Source organism: Corvus hawaiiensis, chromosome 8 (assembly GCF_020740725.1).
Source record: "Corvus hawaiiensis isolate bCorHaw1 chromosome 8, bCorHaw1.pri.cur, whole genome shotgun sequence".
In the NCBI taxonomy this organism is placed as follows: Eukaryota; Metazoa; Chordata; class Aves; order Passeriformes; family Corvidae; genus Corvus; species Corvus hawaiiensis.
Genome location: NC_063220.1, coordinates 18,536,801 through 18,559,642, shown reverse-complemented (window position 1 = coordinate 18,559,642; position 22,842 = coordinate 18,536,801). Strand labels below are relative to the sequence as shown.

Below are 22,842 nucleotides of genomic sequence, written 5' to 3'. Positions count from 1 at the left end.
TTATTTCAAACAGGGAAATCAGGATGGTATTTGGGACTGTATTTCAAGTGCTCTGAATTAAAATGCCATTGACTCCACTGGATGTAAGAGGAAGCTTTGGAGCAGAAACACAGGCAGCTGTGAACAGCAGGAAACATGATGTAAAGGTAAAAGAAAAAAAGGTTCTAAAAATTTATAATCCATGCTTTGTCACAAGGAATCTCAGGCACGGTATTACACAGAATATCTTTATATTCATCGAAGTACAAACACCTGACAGGTAAAAAAAAAGCGCTCTCTCCTACTGCAGCATTTATCAGCTCTGCCATAGATTCATCCTCACCAAGGCCTGACCAATGGAAGGCAGAGGCTTAGCCTAGGAATACCAGAGTGACAGCATAGAGGAAAACATGAGCTTGAAACCTCTGTAGTAACAAACAGCACTGAGCAGTGCCAGTGGCTGCAGCCCAGAAAGCCATAGAAGAACTGTACTGTTATTTATTGTGGGATTTTGCAGAAATAACTCTTACCTCCTTGAAAACGTTGCTTTCCAATGAATGATCCCAAACCCAAGGACTTTGCAATGTGTGTAACAGATCAGCGCCAATTCAGAGCTTCTAGTTTGGCTGGAAAACTAGCAACACTTTAGATGTTCATAAAAAATTCATATGCCTCTTTAAAAACACCTGAAGCCTTGTGTTCAATCTACTGAACTGCTCTGTGCATCTCTGGAGTACAGGTAGCAGTGAAGGCTAAAATACTACCATGTCAAGGCAGCTCAGACTCAAATGAGTTTTTAGACATTTGAAGATCTCTCTTGGTCTAAAGTTATTTTTAATTTTCAACCCTCCTCCCCATCAGTTGGGACCAGAATCAAATATTTTTTAATGCTGCAGTCCTGCTGAAATACCTGGAGACCTCAGCACCACCCAAGGTCTCTGTTATGTCCCTGTTTGCATTCAAACACCAGAGATGAGCTGGGTGCAGAATGAAGATCAAAAGCAGTTAGTATAAAAACTTAGGGCAGTACTGGAGCTAGGCCAGGTTAGCAAACCCCACAATAATTCCTATCCATGGTCACAGTGTAGCAGCATGAGGTACCAACAATTTTATCCAAAATGCTATTTTGCCTTAAGCAATTCTGGTTTTTTGGGTGTGGGGTGAGGGTGGCTGTACAAAACTAAAGAAAACGATATTAAGAGTCCAAAAGTCTCATTAAAAACTTTCAAGTGAAAAATGAAAATAGTACTTCAAATTAAACCAGTACAATTACATTTTGTTTCAAAATACTTTTACAAAACAAAATGTTTGATTTTTAAATTCCCTGCTTACCATTACGTGTTAAAAATCATGGTTTCAATGAAACCACGTTTCTGAGCAGGGGGATTTTCCATGTGGGAGGCGAGTCAGGCCCCACAGGCTAGGTATGACTTTGTGCTGCATTCTGCTCCACGTGCTCCTGTGCACGTACAGCCTCTCCGCCCCTGGTGTGTGCACTCCACCTTCCTTTCTGAAAAGGTAAACAGCCCATGTTGAGGTTCCAGATTTCCCTGACAAAACCAAAATTGCTTATGTTTATAACAGCACCTTAATAAAACAACTCTGTGCTATGAGCAGTGCTGTATTTTATAAGTGCTCATTTTGGCTACCTAGTGCTCCCCATTGCCTTTCTAATCTAAAGAGAATTCTGCTCTACACGTCATTTGAGTCTGACCTTGCTCACACAGATGTTGCTTCCTAAACTGCTGCAGCCCGTGCAGACAAAATCAGGCAAACAAGGTAGTTAATAAGCTGAGCAGTGATGTACAATTATGTTTGCCCAATTTGGCAGTGTCTCTACTCTTGTGCAATGGTGCTTAATGGATCCAAAACTTCCCAGTCTGCACATCTTATGACCAAAATCAAACCAGCTCCACTGCCTTAGAAATGCTGCTGTTTCTTGTGAAATATCCGCTGTGGGGTCTGTAACACGGCACCCTGCAGAGATGCCTGAGTTCACTGAGGTTGAGGCAGAAAATGAGCAAGTTTTGGAGGTAGCAGACACCTACTAAAATATAACAGAAGTGCATTGGCTGTGTCCAGAATGCAAGGGCATATCCATGTGTGGTAACATGCTGTGTCATGCACAGAAATCTGCTTTCTCGCACTTGACTGAGGGTTACATCATTTGAGTGTAGAGAGTAGTAAACTTGCCTTATATAAAGAACTTATATTGCCACATCTGCTACATTTGATGCATGCAAACAAGCATCTTCCTGTGGGCATCATCAAGGACAATCTCCACAGAGCCTTCTGCCACTTGAACTGAAAGTGAACCCCAGACTCACAGTGAGGAAAAGTTTTTACAAATCCCACCAAAGACAAGACCACACACAGAAAAGGGACAGAACTGTGGACCACAACTTACAAGCCCTCAGGCCTTTGCTTCTTTAGCAAAGAAAAGACACAAGAAACAGCCCTTGCAGCGTCTTTAAAGTTCTATTCTAGAAGGGGCACCCGCATCAGGCCAGACCTAACACACCTTTGCACTCTGCAAAGGGCTAAAGGAGCGCCACAAGAAGAACCATATGGATGAAACAGATGAGTCAATCATCTTGTAAATAATCCTGTTCCATGACTGCCACAGACTTGGTAGTTTTTGTCAGCCCTTTCCCTTGCCTGGAAACCAAAGAGAAGAACATCGTAAGAAGGTTCTGGCAAAGTATTCATAGCATTATTCCCCCCCCATTCTGGATAATATCATAGCCTGTCTTCTCGTACTGCCTCTCCTCTAAGAAATACAAAGACCATTGCACTGACCAATGTCTCATCCACCAAAATCTTTGGGAAGGAGAATATACTGTTCTGATACATAAAACAAAAAACACAGCAAAGGGGAGTGACTCCATACAGCTTGTGAGTGAGTGAACAGCAAGGCTGGGAAAGGAACCCAGATTTCCTCCTACCTTGCATCTCTTGCCAATTATGCTACACAACAGCTTTGCTTAGAAGAAAGAAGTACCAGGCTACAAGACTGACTTTTTTTAAGCAGCAGCCTGTGATAACAGCACCCAATTCACAGCTTCAGGAAAATTCAGGGAAAAGTTCCCGGGGACTTCACTGATTTAAATCAAGTTTGAAGAGTGATGAGGATAAAACCTGTACTACATTGAGTATTGGGAACATCCTCTGAGGAGGCAGATTAGAAGGATCACTGACCTCTCCCTCATCTTTTGAGAGTAGCTGTCCACAAGAAAGAAAGTCTTCATATTTGGCAAAGGGGATGACAGGCTCTGGCAGCTCTCGAAGGTAAAGCTTCAGGAGGGACGCCACAGTGTGAACATCTGTGTTGCTGCAACAGAGAAGAGGGAAGGAAATTTAGAAACTCACACTACCTCAGAGCTTGATGCCTTTCATTGGGGGTGCATCAAGGTCCCTCCTAGGGGCAGGGACAAAGCAGGCACATGGAAGGAAGCTCTTCTGCCAGTCATTTGTACTAGGCAGGAGTGTCTGCCTGGGAACAAGGGAAATCTCCATTTTGTCAAGATAGAAACGCACCTCAGGCAACACAGGCAGTGGAAGGGATATGCCCATGATACTGCTTAAGGTAGGGTGACACTGTGGTTTCTCTGCCAGTGGGGACCAGGAATGTGAGGAATAGTCCACGCAAGTGCACAGTGATCACACAGCATTGACAAGTGAGCTCTGTATCTTGATTCTGTGAAACATAACCTCTGAGCCTCTCACTGATCCTTCCTGATACTCTCCCCAGCCAGCACACACATACAGCTGATGGGCCAGCTCCCAAACGTCCTGGTCAATCATTCAGAAAAAATGGAGGAAGCTGTACTTCCTCCAGGTCCTGTATTGCCCTTTGGTACGGCTGCCTGGCTTGTGGTATCTGGAATTTCCTAGCCCATCTGTTATGCTACTATATCAGCTTTTACTTTCTCTCCCAATCCAGGAACTTCTTTTTCCTCTTCTTTCTCCTTTGCTTTAAAGTTGGGGTTGAAGTGTCAGATCTCAGGATGAAGATGCACCTGCTCTTCCATTTCCAGCTATCCAAGTTTCTGGTGTATGGTGATACCTCTCCTTCATTCCAGGTTTCCTGTTGTACAGGATTGTTATTCATTGCAGATGACTTCCTCAAAGGTTTTGACTGTTGGAAGTCTAAACAGATTCTGTCACCAGCTCCTCCCTACCCACCATTGCCCTGACAGTCTTTAAAGAATTCTGAGAAAAACGTATCAGTGAACATTGGGCAAGAGAGCTGCAAAACATCTCTTCCCTCCAAAAGCTGAATCCTTCTGCTTAGTATGTTTCTTTTTTAGAATACAGGGCTAAAACAAAACTGGAAAAATTACACCAGGAAACTGTCAGCAGATACCACTTACTACTAATCCTGCTAATGCTATTGCTATTAAATAGCCCCAGCATAGTTGACAATACCACAGCTTCACACAGTGGTTTTCTTCAGTTGATTATAATATTTCACAAATGAGATCGGTACCCTTATTCTTTTTTTGCCTTTAGTATAGACTTTCAGGTGTGGATGGTGGATCTGACTATCACTGAGAAGCAGAGCCCAGAACAGACCTTCAGGGCCGCTGGCTGCAGTAACCGTTTCGTTTACGATGCCATGTGAAATCCAGCCAGACTTTCCGTGGCATGAAAGTGCAACAGGAGCAAGCTGCTATAGGTGCTTCCAAAACAGCAACACCTGGCCTTTCATAAGAACGTTGGAAAAGAAAGCTTTTAAAAATAAATATTTTAATTATCAGTCATCACAAATGTCTGATCCACCATGGGGCAAGCAGGCAGTAAGCACCTGGATATCGCTGTAGGTACAAAAGACACCTAAAAGCACTGATTGCAGCTGAGTAATAAGGAAGGCTATTCCTTTCACTGCACCTGATCTGGAAAGAAGCATTTGGATTTCACACTTCTGCTCCTAGGAATCCCAGGCCATACATCGATAAATTATAGTTACACAAAGAAAGAATTATGGCTGCTAGGAGGAGAAGCATTTCACTTAGCCAGAGTGGAACTGCCTCCCCGCCTTGCTGCTGCCTGTGACTGCAAATACACAGGATAGACTGCATGTGTACATGTGGACATGGTGGGAATAGCAAAAGGCAGGAACTGGGAGACCCTTAACTTTCCAGTACTCAGGTACTCCGGGCTTGCTTCCTTTAATTCTGTACTGAACCTTCAGTTACCACATCACACACTGACTACCAAAAAGGCAGGCATTCCTGCCTGGAGGTCCTTAGTGCCTCTGTTAAATGGGAGACAGCACTGATCTATTTAGCCAGTGCAAATGCCTATGGAAATAAAGGTGCTTTCGGCACCTGAGGTGGTAAGGCACTGGAACAGGCTGCCCAGAGAAGCTGTGGATGACCCATCCCTGGAAGTGTTCAAAGCCAGGCTGAATGGGCTCTGAGCAACCTGGTCCAGTGGAAGGTATCCCTGCCCATGGCAGGGGGTTGGAAGGATATGAACTTTAGGATCCCTTCCAATCCAAACCATTGTACAATTCTATTTTGCTTTAAAAATGCTGGGTGGAGGCTTGGTTTATCTACATAACAATGAAGTTAGTATAGATAAGGCTAAAGTAAAACATGAAACTGAAACTTGCACTCCTAATTAATTCCTTCTGTAGATACTCCTGTTCCAGAGTATAATCACTGAATTAAGATAATTTTAATTCTGAACTAGAACACCCAGAAATTAATTTAAAAATGCAAAGGTTTTGTTAAAGAAACGATTAAGTGAGACAATTTGATGATTTCAAACTTATTTTTTCATGAAAATATTTCTAAATGTTTGACACTTCCATTTAGGGAGCAAATACTGTTTGTGGTTAAGAATCAAAGAAAGGAGAATGGGTGGTCTGGGAAGCTGAGGGAAGGGAAGAATTAGAAGAATGTTCCAAATAAACTCTGAAGACATACTTCCCAAGATGAGACCAAACACTGTTTCTGCCCACGCAGGAGACAGTGCTAGCTCTTCCGGCAGCGGTAGGCAGGGAAGGTATTGGCAGTGTCGAGACTGGCTGCAGGTCCAGGGGAAGCAATCCCCTAAGGTTAATGTGTTGGTAATACACCAGATGCCACCGGCACCAACTGGAAAAACAAGGCTAGTGAGTTCCAGCAAGAAATGGTGCCAGGTCTCCAAGACAAGATCCCAGATCTGATGTCGCTTATGGACCTGTCACAGAGATCAGACCAGATCTACACAATGCCCTTGGATCCAAATATCCCTGAAGTTCAAGGTCTCTGTTAGGGTCGAGCCCTATTTCACAAAGGGCTATTAAGCTTTGCACAACACTGACCTTCACTCCAGGCAGGATGTACATAAGACAGAGTAGAAGAAATGTTAGTTACAGGATAAGGACAGTGTTTGGCTGGAAGGACCCTGACAGCATCCACCTTTGTGGTGACTTGCTGGGGGCTAATGTAGAGACAGCACAGCTGAGAGCTGCCACTTCCCTTGCTGCCTGAGACAGGGCTGACACTTCCCATGGGAACCGTTACTAAGCTGAGCATCTACAAAACAGCCTCTGGCGTAACAGCCAGGGAAAACATGTGAGATAGTGGTGACTATTCTAAAACCTGGTGACAGAGGAAGAGTCAAGATATTGCCTCAGGCAGATCTGCTGGGAGAATGCAACATTTGAAAGCAGTACATCACCTAGCTCACCTCTGTATACCCATTTCTTTGATGGGATCCCACCAACTGCTCGGTTTGCTGTACCCAAATCTAGCAATGCTTTTCATTCAACATGTGCTTAAGCTGGAACACTGGAGGAGCCCCGTACAGACCAATGAGCTCTGCTCCACCACTGAGCTGTATAAAGGCCTCCACACCCAACACCATGTGGGAGAAAGCTCCATCAGTGCTTTCAACTGAGAATGATGGTGTGGAAAGAACATGTAAACTAGCATTACCACTGCATGGATACTCCTGGCAGATTATACATGTCACAGATACACTAGCCTGAATTTGGTGATATCAACTCACCTGTCAAAAAGGGGTTTCTCTCCACAATCAAAAGAATCCTGCAGATCTTTGACAAGGTTGGCTTGTCCAGGCATCCGAAAGAGCCCCTCCTCTGTAAGACCTCGCTCCCGAATAAAATCCACACACTGTTCCACCAGCAGAGGGGCCAAGCGCTGGCCATACTTCCGCTCATACTGTACGGTGTCCTCCAAGCGCTGTCCAAAGATCCCTGACAGCAGAGAGCAAGAGAGACATCTGGGTGTCAGCTTAAACTCTTCCTGAGCTGTTGCTCGGGGCACACAAGGAGGAGAGCTTTCACATGGAGGGGGCAGCCAGTGTGAAGGCCCAGTTTCTAACAGACTCTGAAGAATAAAGCTATTTTAAAAAACAAGAATTACATGATGAATAATTTTTTTTCTGCTTAACAGTGCTTCAAATTATCCTCTACCCTAAGCTGGTTTATATCTCATACACAAGGAAGGTGGGTTTAAGGTTATGTTTATGGTTATCCACGGCTGTGCTGAATTTGGATTAAGTAATTATGCTTTAATTGCATCTTCCATCCCAAGAAGACCAAAACAAAGGTTACACTGACTTTATGGGACACATGTCCTTCCTGCATGCACCCACTGCTTAGGCTGTCGCACAGCTGCCCTCCACTAGTTTGCAGCTGGCCAGCCCAACAGGCAGCAATCCCATCAGGAGGGGACTGCTAACACAGCAGAGTACAGCTGTTAACATTAAAACTGGATATTGTGAGAATCTTCCTCCATCCTGGGAAACCCTTTCTATTTCTTTTCCTTTAATTAAACTTGCTGAATGAAAATTAAAAAAAACCCCAAAACCAAAACAGTAAAACATATGCAAAATCCACTGCCCTTCCTACTAAAAAGTATGTGCTGTACTTCTTGCATCTTGAAAATACCAGAAGCACCATATTCTCTAAAACCAGACTGGCCTAGGTTAATTCTTTAGTCAGATCTAATGTAGACATATATCATTAAGTATGAAGCCCTGTCTTCTTCTCTGGGGAATATGGAGTTCCTGGACAATACCAGCTGCTGAATGCCACTACTGGCATCAGGTATTTCGACAATGCAGAAAGGGCTCAGGCTGTAAGGGCAGAGGTCTTAGTTCAATCCCTACCACTAGGAGACTGCTCCATCTAAAAGGACTGCCACTCAGTTGAGTTCTGAAACTCTAATTCTAGCACCCTACGATGTTTGGTGGAGTAAGGGAGGATAATATCCAAGTTAATCATGTTTTGGCAAAAAAAATTCAGTAAGTGAGGGAATCCCAGAATCTACGCCCAGAATTTCAGAATCTACTCTCAGAATTCCAGATGACACCAGACCAGAGGAGATAGGAAATTCTATTCAGGGATTTCTCAAAGCTACAGAAAGTTTTCTACAGATATCAAGGATCTTTAGATCATTAATTCAGCACTCAGTTAAACCTGCAGGTCTGAGGAAAAAAAGAAGCATGCAATATTGGAGTCACACTGCCAGAAGCAGTGTTTAATACTTGCACGTATGTGCTCATATCAGGCCAGGGAATTTGGTCATTTCTGAAGGCTTTACTTACCTTCCCCTGCTAGTGTCTTTTTTTTAGTGCTACATTCATGAGAGGCTGATAACTTTGGGTAGGATGATCCCTAACCACTGACCACCGTTCTTCATAGGAGACACCATGTCAAACCATACCTGCTTTCTATATTCAGTCCAACCCTGCTGAATCCTCAGTGAAACAAACCTCTCATTATCAGTTTCAACTCATTGAATGAACAAGAAGGATCCTGAAATCCAATTTCCTTTCCCTGCCTGTTTGTTATACATCAGAAGACAGAAACTCTCCTTACACCACAGCCTACACAACTGCATTACAGTATCAAAGCTGGAGGGCCATGAAAAGTCTCAAAGGAAATTCCCTCATCCTGGCAGGAGGGCATACCCTGGAGCATGGGAGTGACTTATCTTTATCACTGTATGTATTGGATTTATTGCAGAGTAAAGGTTTTACTAGTTCTCATTTCTAATCTCTTTAGTTTTCACTGAGTTAGGTGTCTCTGAAATCAGTTTCTAGGATAGGGCATCTCTGCTTTTGCACAGATTGCTTTGTAATCTCATCACGTAATCCTTGCTGTCATGATGGGGCATATTTATTTCCTTAAAATGATACATGTTCACTTTTCTAGATGCAAGACATATAAGTTCAGGAAGGTCAGGATGTGGCACATGTCAGGGCAATAGCAGCCGTCTTTTCTCAAATCCCTACTTGCTGAATGTGTTTCCTAATGGGTCTGTCTAGAGAAAACTCTGGGAAAGAGGTAAATGCTCTGCATTCCCCAGGCATAAAGCACATATACAATGTTATTCTGTAAGCTCATGTTCTGATGTTCTACACTTAACTCAGATCAAGGACAAAGGCAGTGTCAGACACACACATAAGCAAGCACACAGAACAACCACACAATCTCCACTGAAGCTCTGGCTACTTCTCCGCAGCCTTGACTGGTCTGTGCTCAGCAACATCTCTAATACATTTCAGGCAACATTGGTCCTTGCCTGCACAGTCAGCTTGGATCACAACAGCAGTCGCTTTCTGTAGGTGCAATCTACCTGTGGGTGACTTCTGGTGACAAGTGGACTACAGTCAAATAGGGAACCACCAACACAGAGATTAAGGAATGTGATGCTAAGATAACAGAGATAGAAGGGTGATCTGCTTTGAGAGTCAGCTGGAGCAGCAGATAGACCGTTCACAAACACAGTATCACCATTACTGTAGGTGGCTCCTTGCACAGCCAGATGCGGGAGATCCTATCTTTCCTCCTCCTCACACACTGAGGTCAGTAACATCTTTTTCCCCTGGATGAAAACAACAGTCTTTGGAGGAAATAAAGGCACTGAAACATTCTTATACTGCAATACTCTTCACCTCCCTCCAGACCAATTCAAATAAGAAACAAGAAAAACCAGGCATGAAAGCAAACATGACTGAGGATGAAGCTCATCTACCTATCACATGATGAGTGAAAAGAGCTGGCACAAGTATGGGTTTCCTTTTGTGTGACAGTGTCTGCTGAAGGGCTGTGCTAGTGACATCACACAGTCTGCACAGGTCATTTTTTGATGGGGAAGAGGACTCTGAAGCCATTTCCAGGGTGAAAGGCTTCCCCTAGCCCAGCTCTCTCAGCTGCCTCCCACCCTGGTTTGGCAGCCCCACTCCAGCCAAACTCTAGTTGCAGACCTATGCCTTTCTCTCTCCCTTGAACTTGAACCCTTATTTTCCAGGTAAGCATTAGAAGGGATCGCCAAACATTGCTCAGACAAAATATTTCACCCAAGCTAAGCCTGTTGCTAACTGCAACTTTCCCTTTATTACATTTTTCAGTTACACTGCAGCTCTATGCCTTTTCTTTCTCTCTATCCTACTTTTTTTTTTGCTGAGCCACAGAGAAGGGCCACCACAGATGCTGCTCAGAAGAAAGACTGCATGCAGGCCAAGTCTTCTGGCAGTAAGAGCGTTATGGCTGGTGTTAAGAGAGAAAAAGCACAGAGTTGCAATTAGTGGGACTGGAAAGTTGGCTTTGAAATTATTCATCTGTGCAGGGGCTGCAGAACTTGTCCATGGCTTAAAAAAGAAAAGTAGTGTTAAGGTTCATAAAAAGAGCAAAGGAAGAGCTGTCTATGGAGTGGGGCTGGAAAGGGACTGCCAAAGGCAAGTTTGAGATGCTGACAGTTCCAGGCTTGCAGAATCTTTCATCTGGGCATCTGCTGGGGGGCCTTGATGAAGTTCAGGAGAATTATCACTTGGGCCCTCTCAGTCACACTGGCAACAGACTTAGCAGATGTGCCTACTTCAGTCTCCCAGGGGTACACAAGGCAAACTGAGGAACTGGTGTCCTGCTGGCTCTGTATCGTTCATCTCATTTCCGTCAGGTCTTAGAGCTCGTAAAAGTGATGTAGTCAAATGTCCCTGAAACTACCCGTATATGACAACATCTCTGGTTTGGACAGGGACTGCCCTGCCTTGCAAGGAGAAGCAATGTGGAGCCAGTCACACACAGCCTCATCCGCTGGCTCCTCAAGGCATAGGGCCTGTTTTTAATCTCTGGGCCCTGCAGCTCAGACTGAACTTGGCAGCGCTTCACTCCATTTGATGATCCCGCTGGAAGACATTAAAGTCTTTTTTCTTCATTCTAAAGAAAGGGAGCCAGTGCCATCCAGTCACACTCCAGACAGAGTTAAGCTGGAAATAAAGTCAAAAGCTTACTAGCAACCCATGGGTTAACTTTCCTTGTCATACCCTCGTCTATAGCTAGGCGCTTTTGTTTGGTTTCAAAGCAGAAAAAAAACTCCAGCATGCCTGGAACCACATCCTTAATCTCAGAAAGATTCAAGAGATACTAAAAAAATGGGCTAGCAGAGCTACAGAATTTCCTTCCTCTACTCCAACAAGCTGCCTCTGTTCTTTACAGATTTAGGTGACTCTTTGTGGAAAAAGCAAGCCAGGAATGATGTACTGACTAAGACACAGACAGGTTCTCTGTCCTGGCCTGAATAGCTCACCCACCAGCTCCAGGCATACAAAGCCTATACATTCAGCTATGCTGTCCAGACACGCAGTGGGCAGGAAAATATATGCTCTCTGCTACATTTTTCCTCATAAGAGGCTCTGATTTCAACCAAAATAAACTAAAGACAGAGATAAAGTCAGTTTTTGAGTAGATTTTCTTCATGGGGAGGACTAAGGATTCCGCATCTGCTTAAGTGTGAAAAGTCCAGGTACACCTACGTCAGCTGTATGTACAGCTTATTACACACACGTTAGAAGATGTGTGGGAAGATAATCAGGCTTACACCTGGATGCTGCTATACAACAGCACATACACCCGCGCACGCATGCGGTGCCTCACAGACAGGCAGTTTATGGATATAAAGATTGTGTACGTGCTCACCTGCACAGGTAAGTGCCTGCTTTTACCTTCCCAGTTTCATGCTTAAGTTCCCATTTATCTGTTCCGCTCACACATGAAAGCACCAAGAAAAAATCACAGGCGGACATTCAGAAATGAATATGCTTCCACAGCACAAAACACACACAAATCTTTAACTTGTTTCCCCTCCCCTAGCCCACCCAAGCACACACTACATGAATTACTGCAGCAGCAATAGAGAAAGGAGTTTCATGGTAGGAGCCATATGTACCTAAAAAAAGATAGTCCTGAACAACTAAGCAATCCAGCCAGCCAAAGAACGCAAGAATCGGAGAAAAGAACGGAAGCAACAGACAATTAGGAATCAAGAAAAATTGATTAAATAACTTGCTCAGAGTCACACAAATGGGTCTGTGGTAGAACTTGGTGTCTTCTGACCCCATTCCCAGAAAAAGCAGTGTCCATATACTAGAAGCTGATTGCTCTCATCCACATACATCCACTTAAATATTCTGTGTATATGCAAAGAAAAATACTCCTTCCCAGAACTATCTTCACATGCTAGCTTGATATCCAGTAGTATTTTTGGCCATAGACTGTGTTCTTCCCGCTCCTTCCCCCTTTATAAAGCCAGCTCCTATTTTAGATTCTTAGCCTCTGTCTAAGGCTATGCTTAAATATCTGCTTTTCTTCTAGCAAAAGGAAACCATAACAAATCTAAACTCTGGAAAATCATCTCATACCTCTCGTTCTTGTGCAGCACTCTGCTACATGACAGGCGCTGAGCTTCAAGCAGAAACCAGGCAGTGTCAGACAGCAGGAGCGGCAGAGAAAGAAAGTCCTGACTTCAGGCATCAGACACATTCTGAGTCCCAGCACTGGCAGCTTTCCATTCACGCAGCACTACAGAGCACAGAGCAGCCGATCTGCCCTGGGAGATAATCTCGGCAGCACATCTGGTCTTAGCTCCACAACTCGGCATTAATTATGACTTGTGCAGAAAGCATTTGAAATATCCAATGGGATGCAGAGCTCCCCGGCTTGCTCAGCACAGGGAAGGAGAGAGGAGAAAGACAGGCAGGTAGGGTCTTGCCCACCCTCGAAGCAGCCGCCAATGTAAACAGCAGCTAAGTATGGGTCACAAGTTTTAACAAAGGCATCCCCCATCGGCTCTGTAATATATTCATGCTCTAATTGCTTGTCAGATCTATTCTAGATAGCTGGAAAAGCTGAGCAACAGTTGCTGTCTGCATGCCACACTCTGGATCCTTCCTGATACAGGCAATATTACTGTGCTGCAGGCAACCTGGTGCCCTGGTCTGGCTTCCCGTCTGCGTGCAAAGCACCAGAAGCAGAAACCTGGTTTTGGAGGGGAACATTTCCCCACAGTACCCTTAGCATGCTCTGAGAATACCTCCACAGCCCTGGGACATGTTGGGAAGTCTGACAAAGCTTAGGAAAAGCTACGCTCCTTGACCTGTGCAGGTTTTTTGGTGCTTACCACCTCTGCTTTAGCTTTTTACAGAGAAGTTGCCTGAATTAATAGCTCAGCTGAATAACAGGTAGGGGAAGGGACTACAACTCCTTACATGTGAACCAATACCCAGTCACTTTACTTGTAGGAAAAGATTCATCCCCCCTCAGCTCCTGCTCTCAGGGTAAGAAGCCTGTCATTAACAAAAATGCTTACCATGCAATGCCCTGTGCAGTTATAATGCGGTCAGGCCTCCATCCCATTCACAAAACGCACTCATGTGACTGCAGATCTGCAGCAGTCACCACCCAAAACCCTTGCACCAAGCTTCTGAGTAATTTTATCAATATTCGCTAACTTTTTCTCCCTCTGCAGAAAAAAAAAAAAAAACCAAGCGAAAAAAGTTTTATCTGTCCACAGCTCCTCATCTGCTTCAGCTGTTAAAATCTCTGTGGTCACTATAGAGCACATTCACCTTAACTTAGCAGCCCACCCCTTTCTTAGCTACACTGTGGCCCAGTTTGAACACACGTCTAAGAAGATACTGAACCAGCAGACAAGTTACGAGATTCTAGTCAGTGAGACAGTGTTGTCCCACAACAACCTTCTCTATATTCTGTTTTGAACAAAAGCTCCTGAAGAAAAGAATGCCTCTTGCTTATATGAGTGAAGGCAGCACCAGGATCAAAAGCTTCCATTCTTGAACACGGTGTGACTCTTAGGGCTGTCATGTGCAGGGCCAGAAGCTGGGACTTGGATGATCCTAGTGGGTCCCTTCCAACTCAAAATACTCTATGACTGGCAAGACAATAAGGTATTCCCGAACTATTTAAGGTATACCCTGAGTAGCATGGTACTGCACAGCTAGACACCAGAAGCCCCGTCAATACACTAAGCAGCATTTAAAACACACTAAAGAATATTTAGAAAGTGATAGAAATCCTTAAAACAAAGGTACAAACGAGGTCCTGAGTATTCTTCACCCTTTTATTATCCTCTCTTTCCTTGTGGTGAACACAGCAGGCTGCAGGTTAGGGAGAGCCTGCCCACAATGCTAACTGGCAAGCAGGACCAATCCTCTTAAATGGCTGAGACCCCACCAGAATTTCTGGCATTATTTCCTGGAATAATACCTCAAAATGTGTCATATCTGCTAATAACATTATGGAGCCTAGGACTTAGTGTTTGGGATGGGAGCACAGAAGATAGCAAATGTAGATTTTTATTCTTCCATTCACTTCTCCATTTCTGTTTTCCATCTCTCAAAACACAGGAACAAGGAGGTATCCGATGAAATAGAAAGTCATGCTGTTGAACAGGGATATTGTTAGACCCAAAGTATAATTAACCTGTAAAATTCAGCCTCTCTGTGGCCAAGGACACAGCATGACTCAAAGCATGATTAGACTTCAGTAGAATTTACAATGCTATGAGATGATGAAGCTGATGCAAACTCTTCTCCGAAGAGCTAACACAGCTCTCTGGTGAGAGAAAAAGGCTGGAGCACATGCTTGCTCACGTAAGCACCAGAACTGAGGCAGAAAGTGGCAGCTGCTTCAGTGTTGTTCCCTGCACAAGGTAACTCTGCAGCTATAGGTACCCTGTGACAGCAACACTGTGATACACACTCCACAAGTACCACCTGTCCTCTTATATGAAACTCTTAATCCTTTTAAAATCATGGTGCTAAAATTCATGACTTAGACTAAAGAATATGATGAAACGGGAATAAAAATCACAAGATATATATATTTATATGATATTTCTTCTGTGTTTTGAATTTCCACATCACACTTGGATCCTGCTTTCTCTATTAACTACATTTGTCAAAAATGAAATCCAAGATTCACACATCATCACTGGATTGCAGGGGCTGCAGACTCCAGAGGTATACTTGATACTGCAAGAATAGCAATATAATCCAAAGAATTTGGCACATTGCATATAAAATTCCATCAAAATTTTCACTTGGAGAGCTCCCCATACTCATGTGCCAGGGAGAGAAGGGGTAATGGAGACTGGACTGCCTCTTTCCCCACTGGTATGAAGTTGTTTAACTGTAGAAAAGTTTAGGACCTCTTATTTTCTACAAAACAACTTAGGTTTATAAAATTGTTCAGACATTACATCTCCCATGAACTTGCTGATGAGGAGTTGGATGCACTTTCTTTCCCAGTGTCATTGCAGGGAGAGAGCCCTAGCACTGCTCTTGTAAGCTAGCACCACTGCAGTTACTCTGCTGCAGGTACCAGAACAGGTAGAAAGCAATCTGCCTTTACACGTCACTACAAGCCTCGAGATTGGCTGGGAAATTCACTATAGCTCACACGACCTCTGAAAATCCAGGCATGTTTCATGCTTGGCATCTAACTCAGCTGAAATTCAGTCTTCAGTCTGGTTGCAACAGACAGGAATGGTGAACCCACATGAACTCAGAGTATTTCTCCTCATCTCTGATTGTGAGCAAACCTGTTGGCTTGCACAGCTCTAGCAAGTGCCCATGGGGTGTGTGTATTTTTAGATGCTGGCTTAGAGGATTAGCTAATATACAGGTACACTCAAGCAGATCTGAGGGAGCTCAGATGTAGGAAATTGCTCTATTTGTACAGAAGGGCCTAGTATCAAAGTTAGAACCATAGCTGAATTTCCCTGTTTTTCAAGACGGTTGAACCTTGAACAGACTCATTTTTTAACCCAGGCAAACCCGGGCACTTGAACATCTATCTGCTGAAAGCTGGCAGTGAACTGGCTAGAGGTGATCAGTCAGAGCTGAACCCAGCAGGAAAAACTTCAGCACGCATGTCTTCTGTACAGAAATTTTCCCTCCTCATTTCCTCCCTCTCCAAACACTTTGGTCAGGTCCTTCTCTCAACAAAATTATGCCCCCACACCCCTCACCTGCTCTGGGCTGGGGTCTCAACCTTTACTGGTGAAATTAAATCTTTTGAGGATAAACAGACTTCTGTTTACTGACTGATAAAACAGTTCACTCTAGGTTAAAGATTAGCAAATAGCTATGCTCACCTTTCTACCACAGTAGATTCTTCTTAACCTGTGTGATGTGTTTTCCCATCTCTCTAAAATGTGCCAGGAAAGGAACTGACTAAGCAGTACTGTAAATCACCCTGTGATGGATTGACCAGTTCATGCTCCAAATTGAGATTGTAACTGTGCTCACAGAGAAAAGATGATAAGCAGATCTAAACATCACTTAACCACAGAATTCTAAATCCAGAGCCAACCCCCTGTGTTTATTGCTCTATTTCTCTCTAAACAATGGCAAGAGAATTTGGAGGACAAAATATCAAGAGCAGCAAAAATGCCTTTTGGCAAGCAGTGATCTGGACCAACGTGCCCTGTACAACTTTTTTCTCCCCATAACCTAAGACCATATTTTACAGAAATTTTACTTATTGACTCTTGCATATGTCTCTCTATGTTTAAAAGATATCTTCCATACAATTGTCCGAAGTGATGTCTGTAGAAAGCACCTGATCAGCAGGTCATCTCTTTCAAGTGGTGCTGCTTCTTTATGCCTCCACTGCACAGAAAAGCTTTACAAAATTCTGGGTGTTGGTTAGTAAAAAATAGTTATGACATAGTGTAACTGTTGCCTTCAGTGTCTCATCACTAGAGACGGATGAGAATTCCAGCTGTGGGTTCAAATGAAAGGATCACGGAGTCTGAAACCTCTAGTATGGAATAAAATTATTCACCTGTATTTCTGGCCAAACAGGAACCTGGCAGGGACTGCGATCCAGATGCACAGCCAACATTTAGCACATTAGGCACTTTTATCCATTCAAAAAGCCAAACAAGCTTATGTCCTGAAGCTTTTCCATATCCCAAGCCTTCCCATATCCCAAGGTTGATAACCTAAGCACAATCATTCATTGAGAAGCAAACAGGATCAACACTGAACACACGGATTTTTATCCAAACCAAACTTCATCATAAATACCTCTGTCAGTCTCTAACCTTCAATTTTAAAACTCACTACCAGGTCAATTGTATATGGTTTCACTTTATTGCATCCTCAAACACAATCAGTGATGAAAATATGTTACCTAATTCCCATATATTTATCTTTATCCTCCACTGTCCACCTAAAATCCTCACCAACTTACAGCTTCACCACCCAAGCAATGAAGTCATTATCTAAGTTCCAACAACAGCTGAACCTGACCAGCTGTGCTTGGGGAAGGGGCAGCATTTAGCTCCTATTTGTAAAATAGGTAAAACACTTCAGTAAATTAGCAAGTCTTTAAAGAACACTTCTGAGTGGTAAAGAGCTGAATGTTCCCTTCTCTAACCTGCAACTCAGAAGACATGAAGGGGAAATTGCAAGTCCAATTACATGATGATGAAGAAGTAGAAAAAAGGAGCAACTGTGGGTGGAAGAAGGGTAACATTAGAAAGAAAATAGGAAAAGAGAGACAGGGTGAATTTATTTCTTCTCAGCTCTTAAATGGTTAAAATTGCAACTTGCAAGGAGCAGGCTACCATTCCCTTTCATTCAGTAATCACATATTCTCATAACATTCATCAAAGGACTAATACACAGAAATTAAAATACTTGCCTGCAAGCTGAGAAACACCACAGGAACACGTTTGTCCCATTAATACACTGCCAGGACGTGCAGTGAGAACCACCAGCGTTTTAAAGACTGTCAGCTCTCAAATGTCAAACATGAATCTAATGATTACAGGAAGAGTCTCACTGAGAAACCACCAGTGTAGGGGGTGGTACTGGTCAGACTGTGTGCTACAGGCAGTAGCCACCAACAATGTAGCAAATGCACAGCCACTGTCAGCTCTTCGTGGCACTTACTAGCTGAAGAGAAGAGGAAAGCAAACACAAGCCCCATCCTATTTTATCTAAAGTTGAACTGCTCTTTGTGAAATGGGCATATTAAGCTAGTGACTACCTCCAGAAATTTTTCTTTGACTGCCCAGGTAGACTTATCTTCTATGAACATGTCTAATTGTATTTTTAATCCACTTATTGTTTTTATTTCTGCATCTTGTGGCAATGAGTTTCACAATTCAATTGTGCTCTCCATTAAACTTTTTTTTCTTGGTGTAAACCTCGTGACTGTGCAACTGTTCAGATTCTCCTTAGGTGTGTCATTTAATCAATCAGACCTTCCTGCAATCTTCTCTTTTGCCGGGACCTTTTCAAAGTAATTTTTTGGTATTTTGAGGAAAGGGCTTCAGATAGATTTTACATCTTAATTGCTTATACAACCTCTGGAACACAAGACCATTTCAGGGGCTAGCTTGTATTAAAAATTCTACCCTGAGCTCAAAAAAACTTTCCTAGCACAAGTTTCATTCAAATGAAAACATACCCATATGACGTTTCATTTTATCAAATCAGCATTTCCCAACAAAAAGAAGTTCCATCAAGCAAATCCCATGAAAAGCTTTACCCTGCTCACCTGCAAATGTAACAGAGGTGACTTCTGTTTGTAGTTCTTCCTCTGTCTGCTAATCTGGTTGAACAAAGACACTGAGAAGCTGCCTGTGATTCCCCAGCTCTGGGTCTCTGCTCTTTGGTGCCCCAGACTGACCATGGTAACAGATAAAGCACTAGAAATTCATTCACCTGATGCCAAACTGCATCATCCTTCAGAAGCCACTGGAACTAAGCTGGCTGATGACAGCTGAGGATAGGGCTGCAGTGCAGAACTCATGCTGCTGGCCTGGGGCTTTTGAAACCAGTAGCAAGGGACTTTTCCCCTGAGGAGCCCTGAAACAGCACTCCAAGAACACCCATTTCTGCTTTGGGATGACCAAGCTACTGCATGGTCTCCACTCAGAGCCCGGACCCAGCCTGAATTTCACTGACAGCCTTGAGCCAGCAGCTTTAGAGGTAAAATACCTACAAGGAGCAGGGGAGCAGGATCTGACTTCTAAAGGCAAGATCTTTAAAACTCAGTAAGGAACACCTTGACATGCTTTAGTTTTGCTTTTAGTTTTAGAGCCTTCCACCAAATTTTTCTGCGCACTATACATCAACCTTGATAAGAACCACTCTGAACCTTCTCTTCTTTTGGCTAAATAATCCCAGCCTCCTCAGCTTCTCTTAGCATTCTACTTGCACAGTCCTTTAATCATTTTAGTGACCTTTCATTTGACTCACTCCAGTAGTCCCATGTCTTTCTTGTCCCAGGCAGACCACAACTGGACAAAGCATTCCAGGTGTGGAATTACTAGTGCTGAGGTGAAAGCTCACCTCCCTGAACCTGCTGGAAATGCTCTTCCTGAAGCAGCCCAGGAATTTGCTGGCCACAAGGTGCATTGCTGGCTCATGTTCAACTTCTCCAAGAGCATCCCAGTTCTCTGCAAAGATGCTTTCCAGTCAGTCAGCTCCCCATATTGTACTGTTGTCTACGTTCATCATCTGCAGGTGCAGGACTTTGCATTACTCTCTGCTGAACTTCATGGGGTTCCTGTTCACTCCTTTCTTCAGCCTGTTGAGACCCCTCTAAACGATGACACAATCATCTGATGCACCAATCAGTCCTCCCAATATCATCTGCAAGCTTGCTGAGGGTGTACTGTGTCCCATTACACAGGTCATTAACAAAGCTGTGGAACAGTACTGGCCCCAGCATTGCCCCTCCCATCCCTTGCCAGATTCAACTCCAGATTGCTTTAGCCTTCCTAAATCCATTCCTGCATGCTCAGGAATTTCTCTGTATTCCTCCTCTTAGATCACCTGTCCCTGCTTCCACTTCTATGCTGCCATTTTAGCTAATGAGCTTTGCCACAAGCATCTTGTTCATCCATGCACACCTCTGCCACCTTTGCTTGGTTTCCTGCACAAGGAAGAGGACTGTTCTTGAGCTTGAAGGAAGTAATCCTTGAAAATCCACAAGATCTCCTGGTCCCCTCTTCTCTCCAGGACCATATCCCATGGCATTCTTCCAAACACGTCCCTATAGCCAAGCTCCATGGTTTTAATCTATTTGCCTTCCAGAACGATGCCGTCAGAGTGGTTCTTTTACAGATAGTCACTGTCACCTCAGGCAAGTCATCTGACTGCTCAATATTTCAGATTCCTCCTTAACAAAAAATGAGAACAATTGCCTTTCCCTACCTCAAGGCTGTAACATGACGGTAAAATATGTTGGTCATAAACCAGTAATAGAAGCCCCAGATATATCTGACAGAGAAACATTAGAAAAAAAAGAACGTAATCAGGTCTCAGAAACAGATCTTGAAACATTCTCTGCTGTAAACAGTTGTGGCAGCAAGATCCACTCTCAACTTACTTTAGTTATTGTATCTTAGTTTCCATATCTACAGGGTACCATCTGCTTGGGATACTTTTGCCTGGGGGCAAGGCTAGCCCAGCACCTCCTCACAGATGACTCAGGCATCCCCTAATCCTGGGCAGATACCTGACCTCATAACCCCCATCATCTTTCTCTTCCTCTTCCCCTGGCTGGGCCGATCTCCCAGCATTAAACAACAGCAAGAGCAAACACTGATAAGCTGCATCAGGCGCCAGCTATCTCGGTGTAGAGATAACGGCAGGTATCAGGCACAACAAACACCCAGCGCCACTCCCCACACACCTGGGGGGAGCCTGCACAAGGGAAGCCCACCCTGACACCTCCTGAAGGGGCTCCTCCTGACCCAGTCAGGAATCCTACTTGAGGCTGTCTGGGGGAGCCCGCTAAGAAGAAAGGGAGCAGAAATCTCCTCTCTGTCTTCAGACCGGGCAAATAACAGAAGCCACTTCCCTTCTCCTCTTCCTTTCCTCTTCAGTGGTATTTTAGCATCTTAAACTCACTGACATGGCTCTAGGTTTATGATGCTCTTACTGGAAAATTCCCATACCTCAGGTGGAAAAACTAAAACTCAAGACTCCCAAAACTTAATGCCTAGCTCCTAAATAGTTTGGCATCCTGGTGAACATGCACCTAATATCAGTATCTGACCCTTCAAAACAGTCATGGTTGCTCTCATGCAGATGTTATCTCAAAGACATTTACTCATCTAAAGCAGGATTCCTAATTAGGCCTATGTAGGGCTAGTCTTCCATTATCCATAAGGACATTGATTCAAGAATTCAACTGCACTTCAGACACTCATCCCACATCTTGTAACTCTCCCCTAATAAAAGGCATAACTGCACAGGGCCCTGGTTCCCAAAAAAGCCCATTCTCTGCACTGTTTGCTGGCAGAAGAAGAAAGAATCCACACATCATGGTTTATCTCTATGGGAAAGATGTCTGGAATTAATGACAGCAGAAGAGCTTCTTCAATGGGCACTTCTTCAGACCCCACCAGTTTAACAGCGACTATTCCTCCTGAGCAGAGAAACTATTCATGAAGCTCTTGCAACACAATTACTTTGTCATAGGGCTAAAGCTCTTCATGTTTGCCTAAGGGAAACACATCCCTTCCAACTGCTTCACCTCCCCTCCATCACAAGTAACTGATGAAAGCTTGGGATGAAGAGGAGGAGAAATTAGGATAAAGTAATGGAGAAAGAAAGGGGCTGAGACATGTATTTCTGGCAGAGAAGCGAGGAACTGCTCATGGCAAGACAGAATACATAAACAGAAAAAAACAAACACAAACATAAATCAAGATTAACACAGAACGATTCTGTCTCCATGCTGTGCTGGTTGTGTGCTGAGCTGTGAGAGAGTTATGCCACTTGGCATGCAACTCAGGCACCAAAAAGCTGAGGTTTTGTATCTCATGGCCAGAAATTTAGTCCTAGTCAAACCCTGTTTTCCAGCTGATGCAAGACGGACATGAGGAAGGCATGCCAACTGAGAGATGGGCACACGAAAAGGAATTTCTGGGAGGCTGCACCTCCTCAGACTAGAAGTACAGTCCCACCACATGGGTACAGTCTAAGATCTCCTCTCTCCCCCAGCTACACCAAACACTTTCAACACATCCAGTTTGGGAGGGCAAGGACAAGGTCACTCTCACCCAAGCCTGTGGCCAGGAACCCTTTGATTTAGCACTGTGGCACTGCTACAAGCACTTCACATTAAAGAGCAGCCACTGAATGGCAGGACTGTAGGACACAGAGGGACTTCTCTAGATAAGCTTTCAGTGGTGTAAACTTGGAGCAAAATTTGTCACAGAGATAAGAAGGATCATAGAAAACAGTTTCAATCACCCTCTGTCAGAATGTACCTCCAAAACTCACTTTTATCAAGTCACTGTGACAAACTTCTTTCTGAAAGACAATCAAAATATATGGAGTACTGTCAAATCTCAGTTTAAAAAATCTTCTGCTCTGAATGAGATGTAATAGACTCAAGAATTCAGGAACCTGAAACTCAAGGAAACTTGTTAAGAGATTATTTTCCCTATAAACAAGACAGCTCTTCTTCAAAAGACTTCGGAACTCTAGGATTTTATTTTAAGGCCACATTTGAAGTGTATTTCAAAGAACACATTCCATATGGCTTTTAAACCTGACTGTGTCTTC

At 43.7% G+C, this 22,842-nt stretch overlaps 1 protein-coding gene across 6 annotated transcripts in view; it reads right to left on the bottom strand.

The window, feature by feature from the left end:
- ARHGAP22 (Rho GTPase activating protein 22) overlaps positions 1-22,842 on the bottom strand; it is a 131,624-nt gene that overhangs the window by 10,596 nt on the left and 98,186 nt on the right. For 5 of the 6 annotated variants that reach the window (XM_048311896.1, XM_048311897.1, XM_048311898.1 and 2 more), the window contains 2 exons: positions 6,982-7,189; positions 3,178-3,310 (listed from right to left, as the gene is read on the bottom strand). In XM_048311896.1, coding sequence (XP_048167853.1) covers positions 3,178-3,310; positions 6,982-7,189 — 341 coding nt within the window. Of the gene's footprint in view, positions 1-3,177; positions 3,311-6,981; positions 7,190-12,642; positions 12,938-22,842 lie in introns of those variants that run through there. The other variant, XM_048311902.1, reaches the window with a different exon arrangement.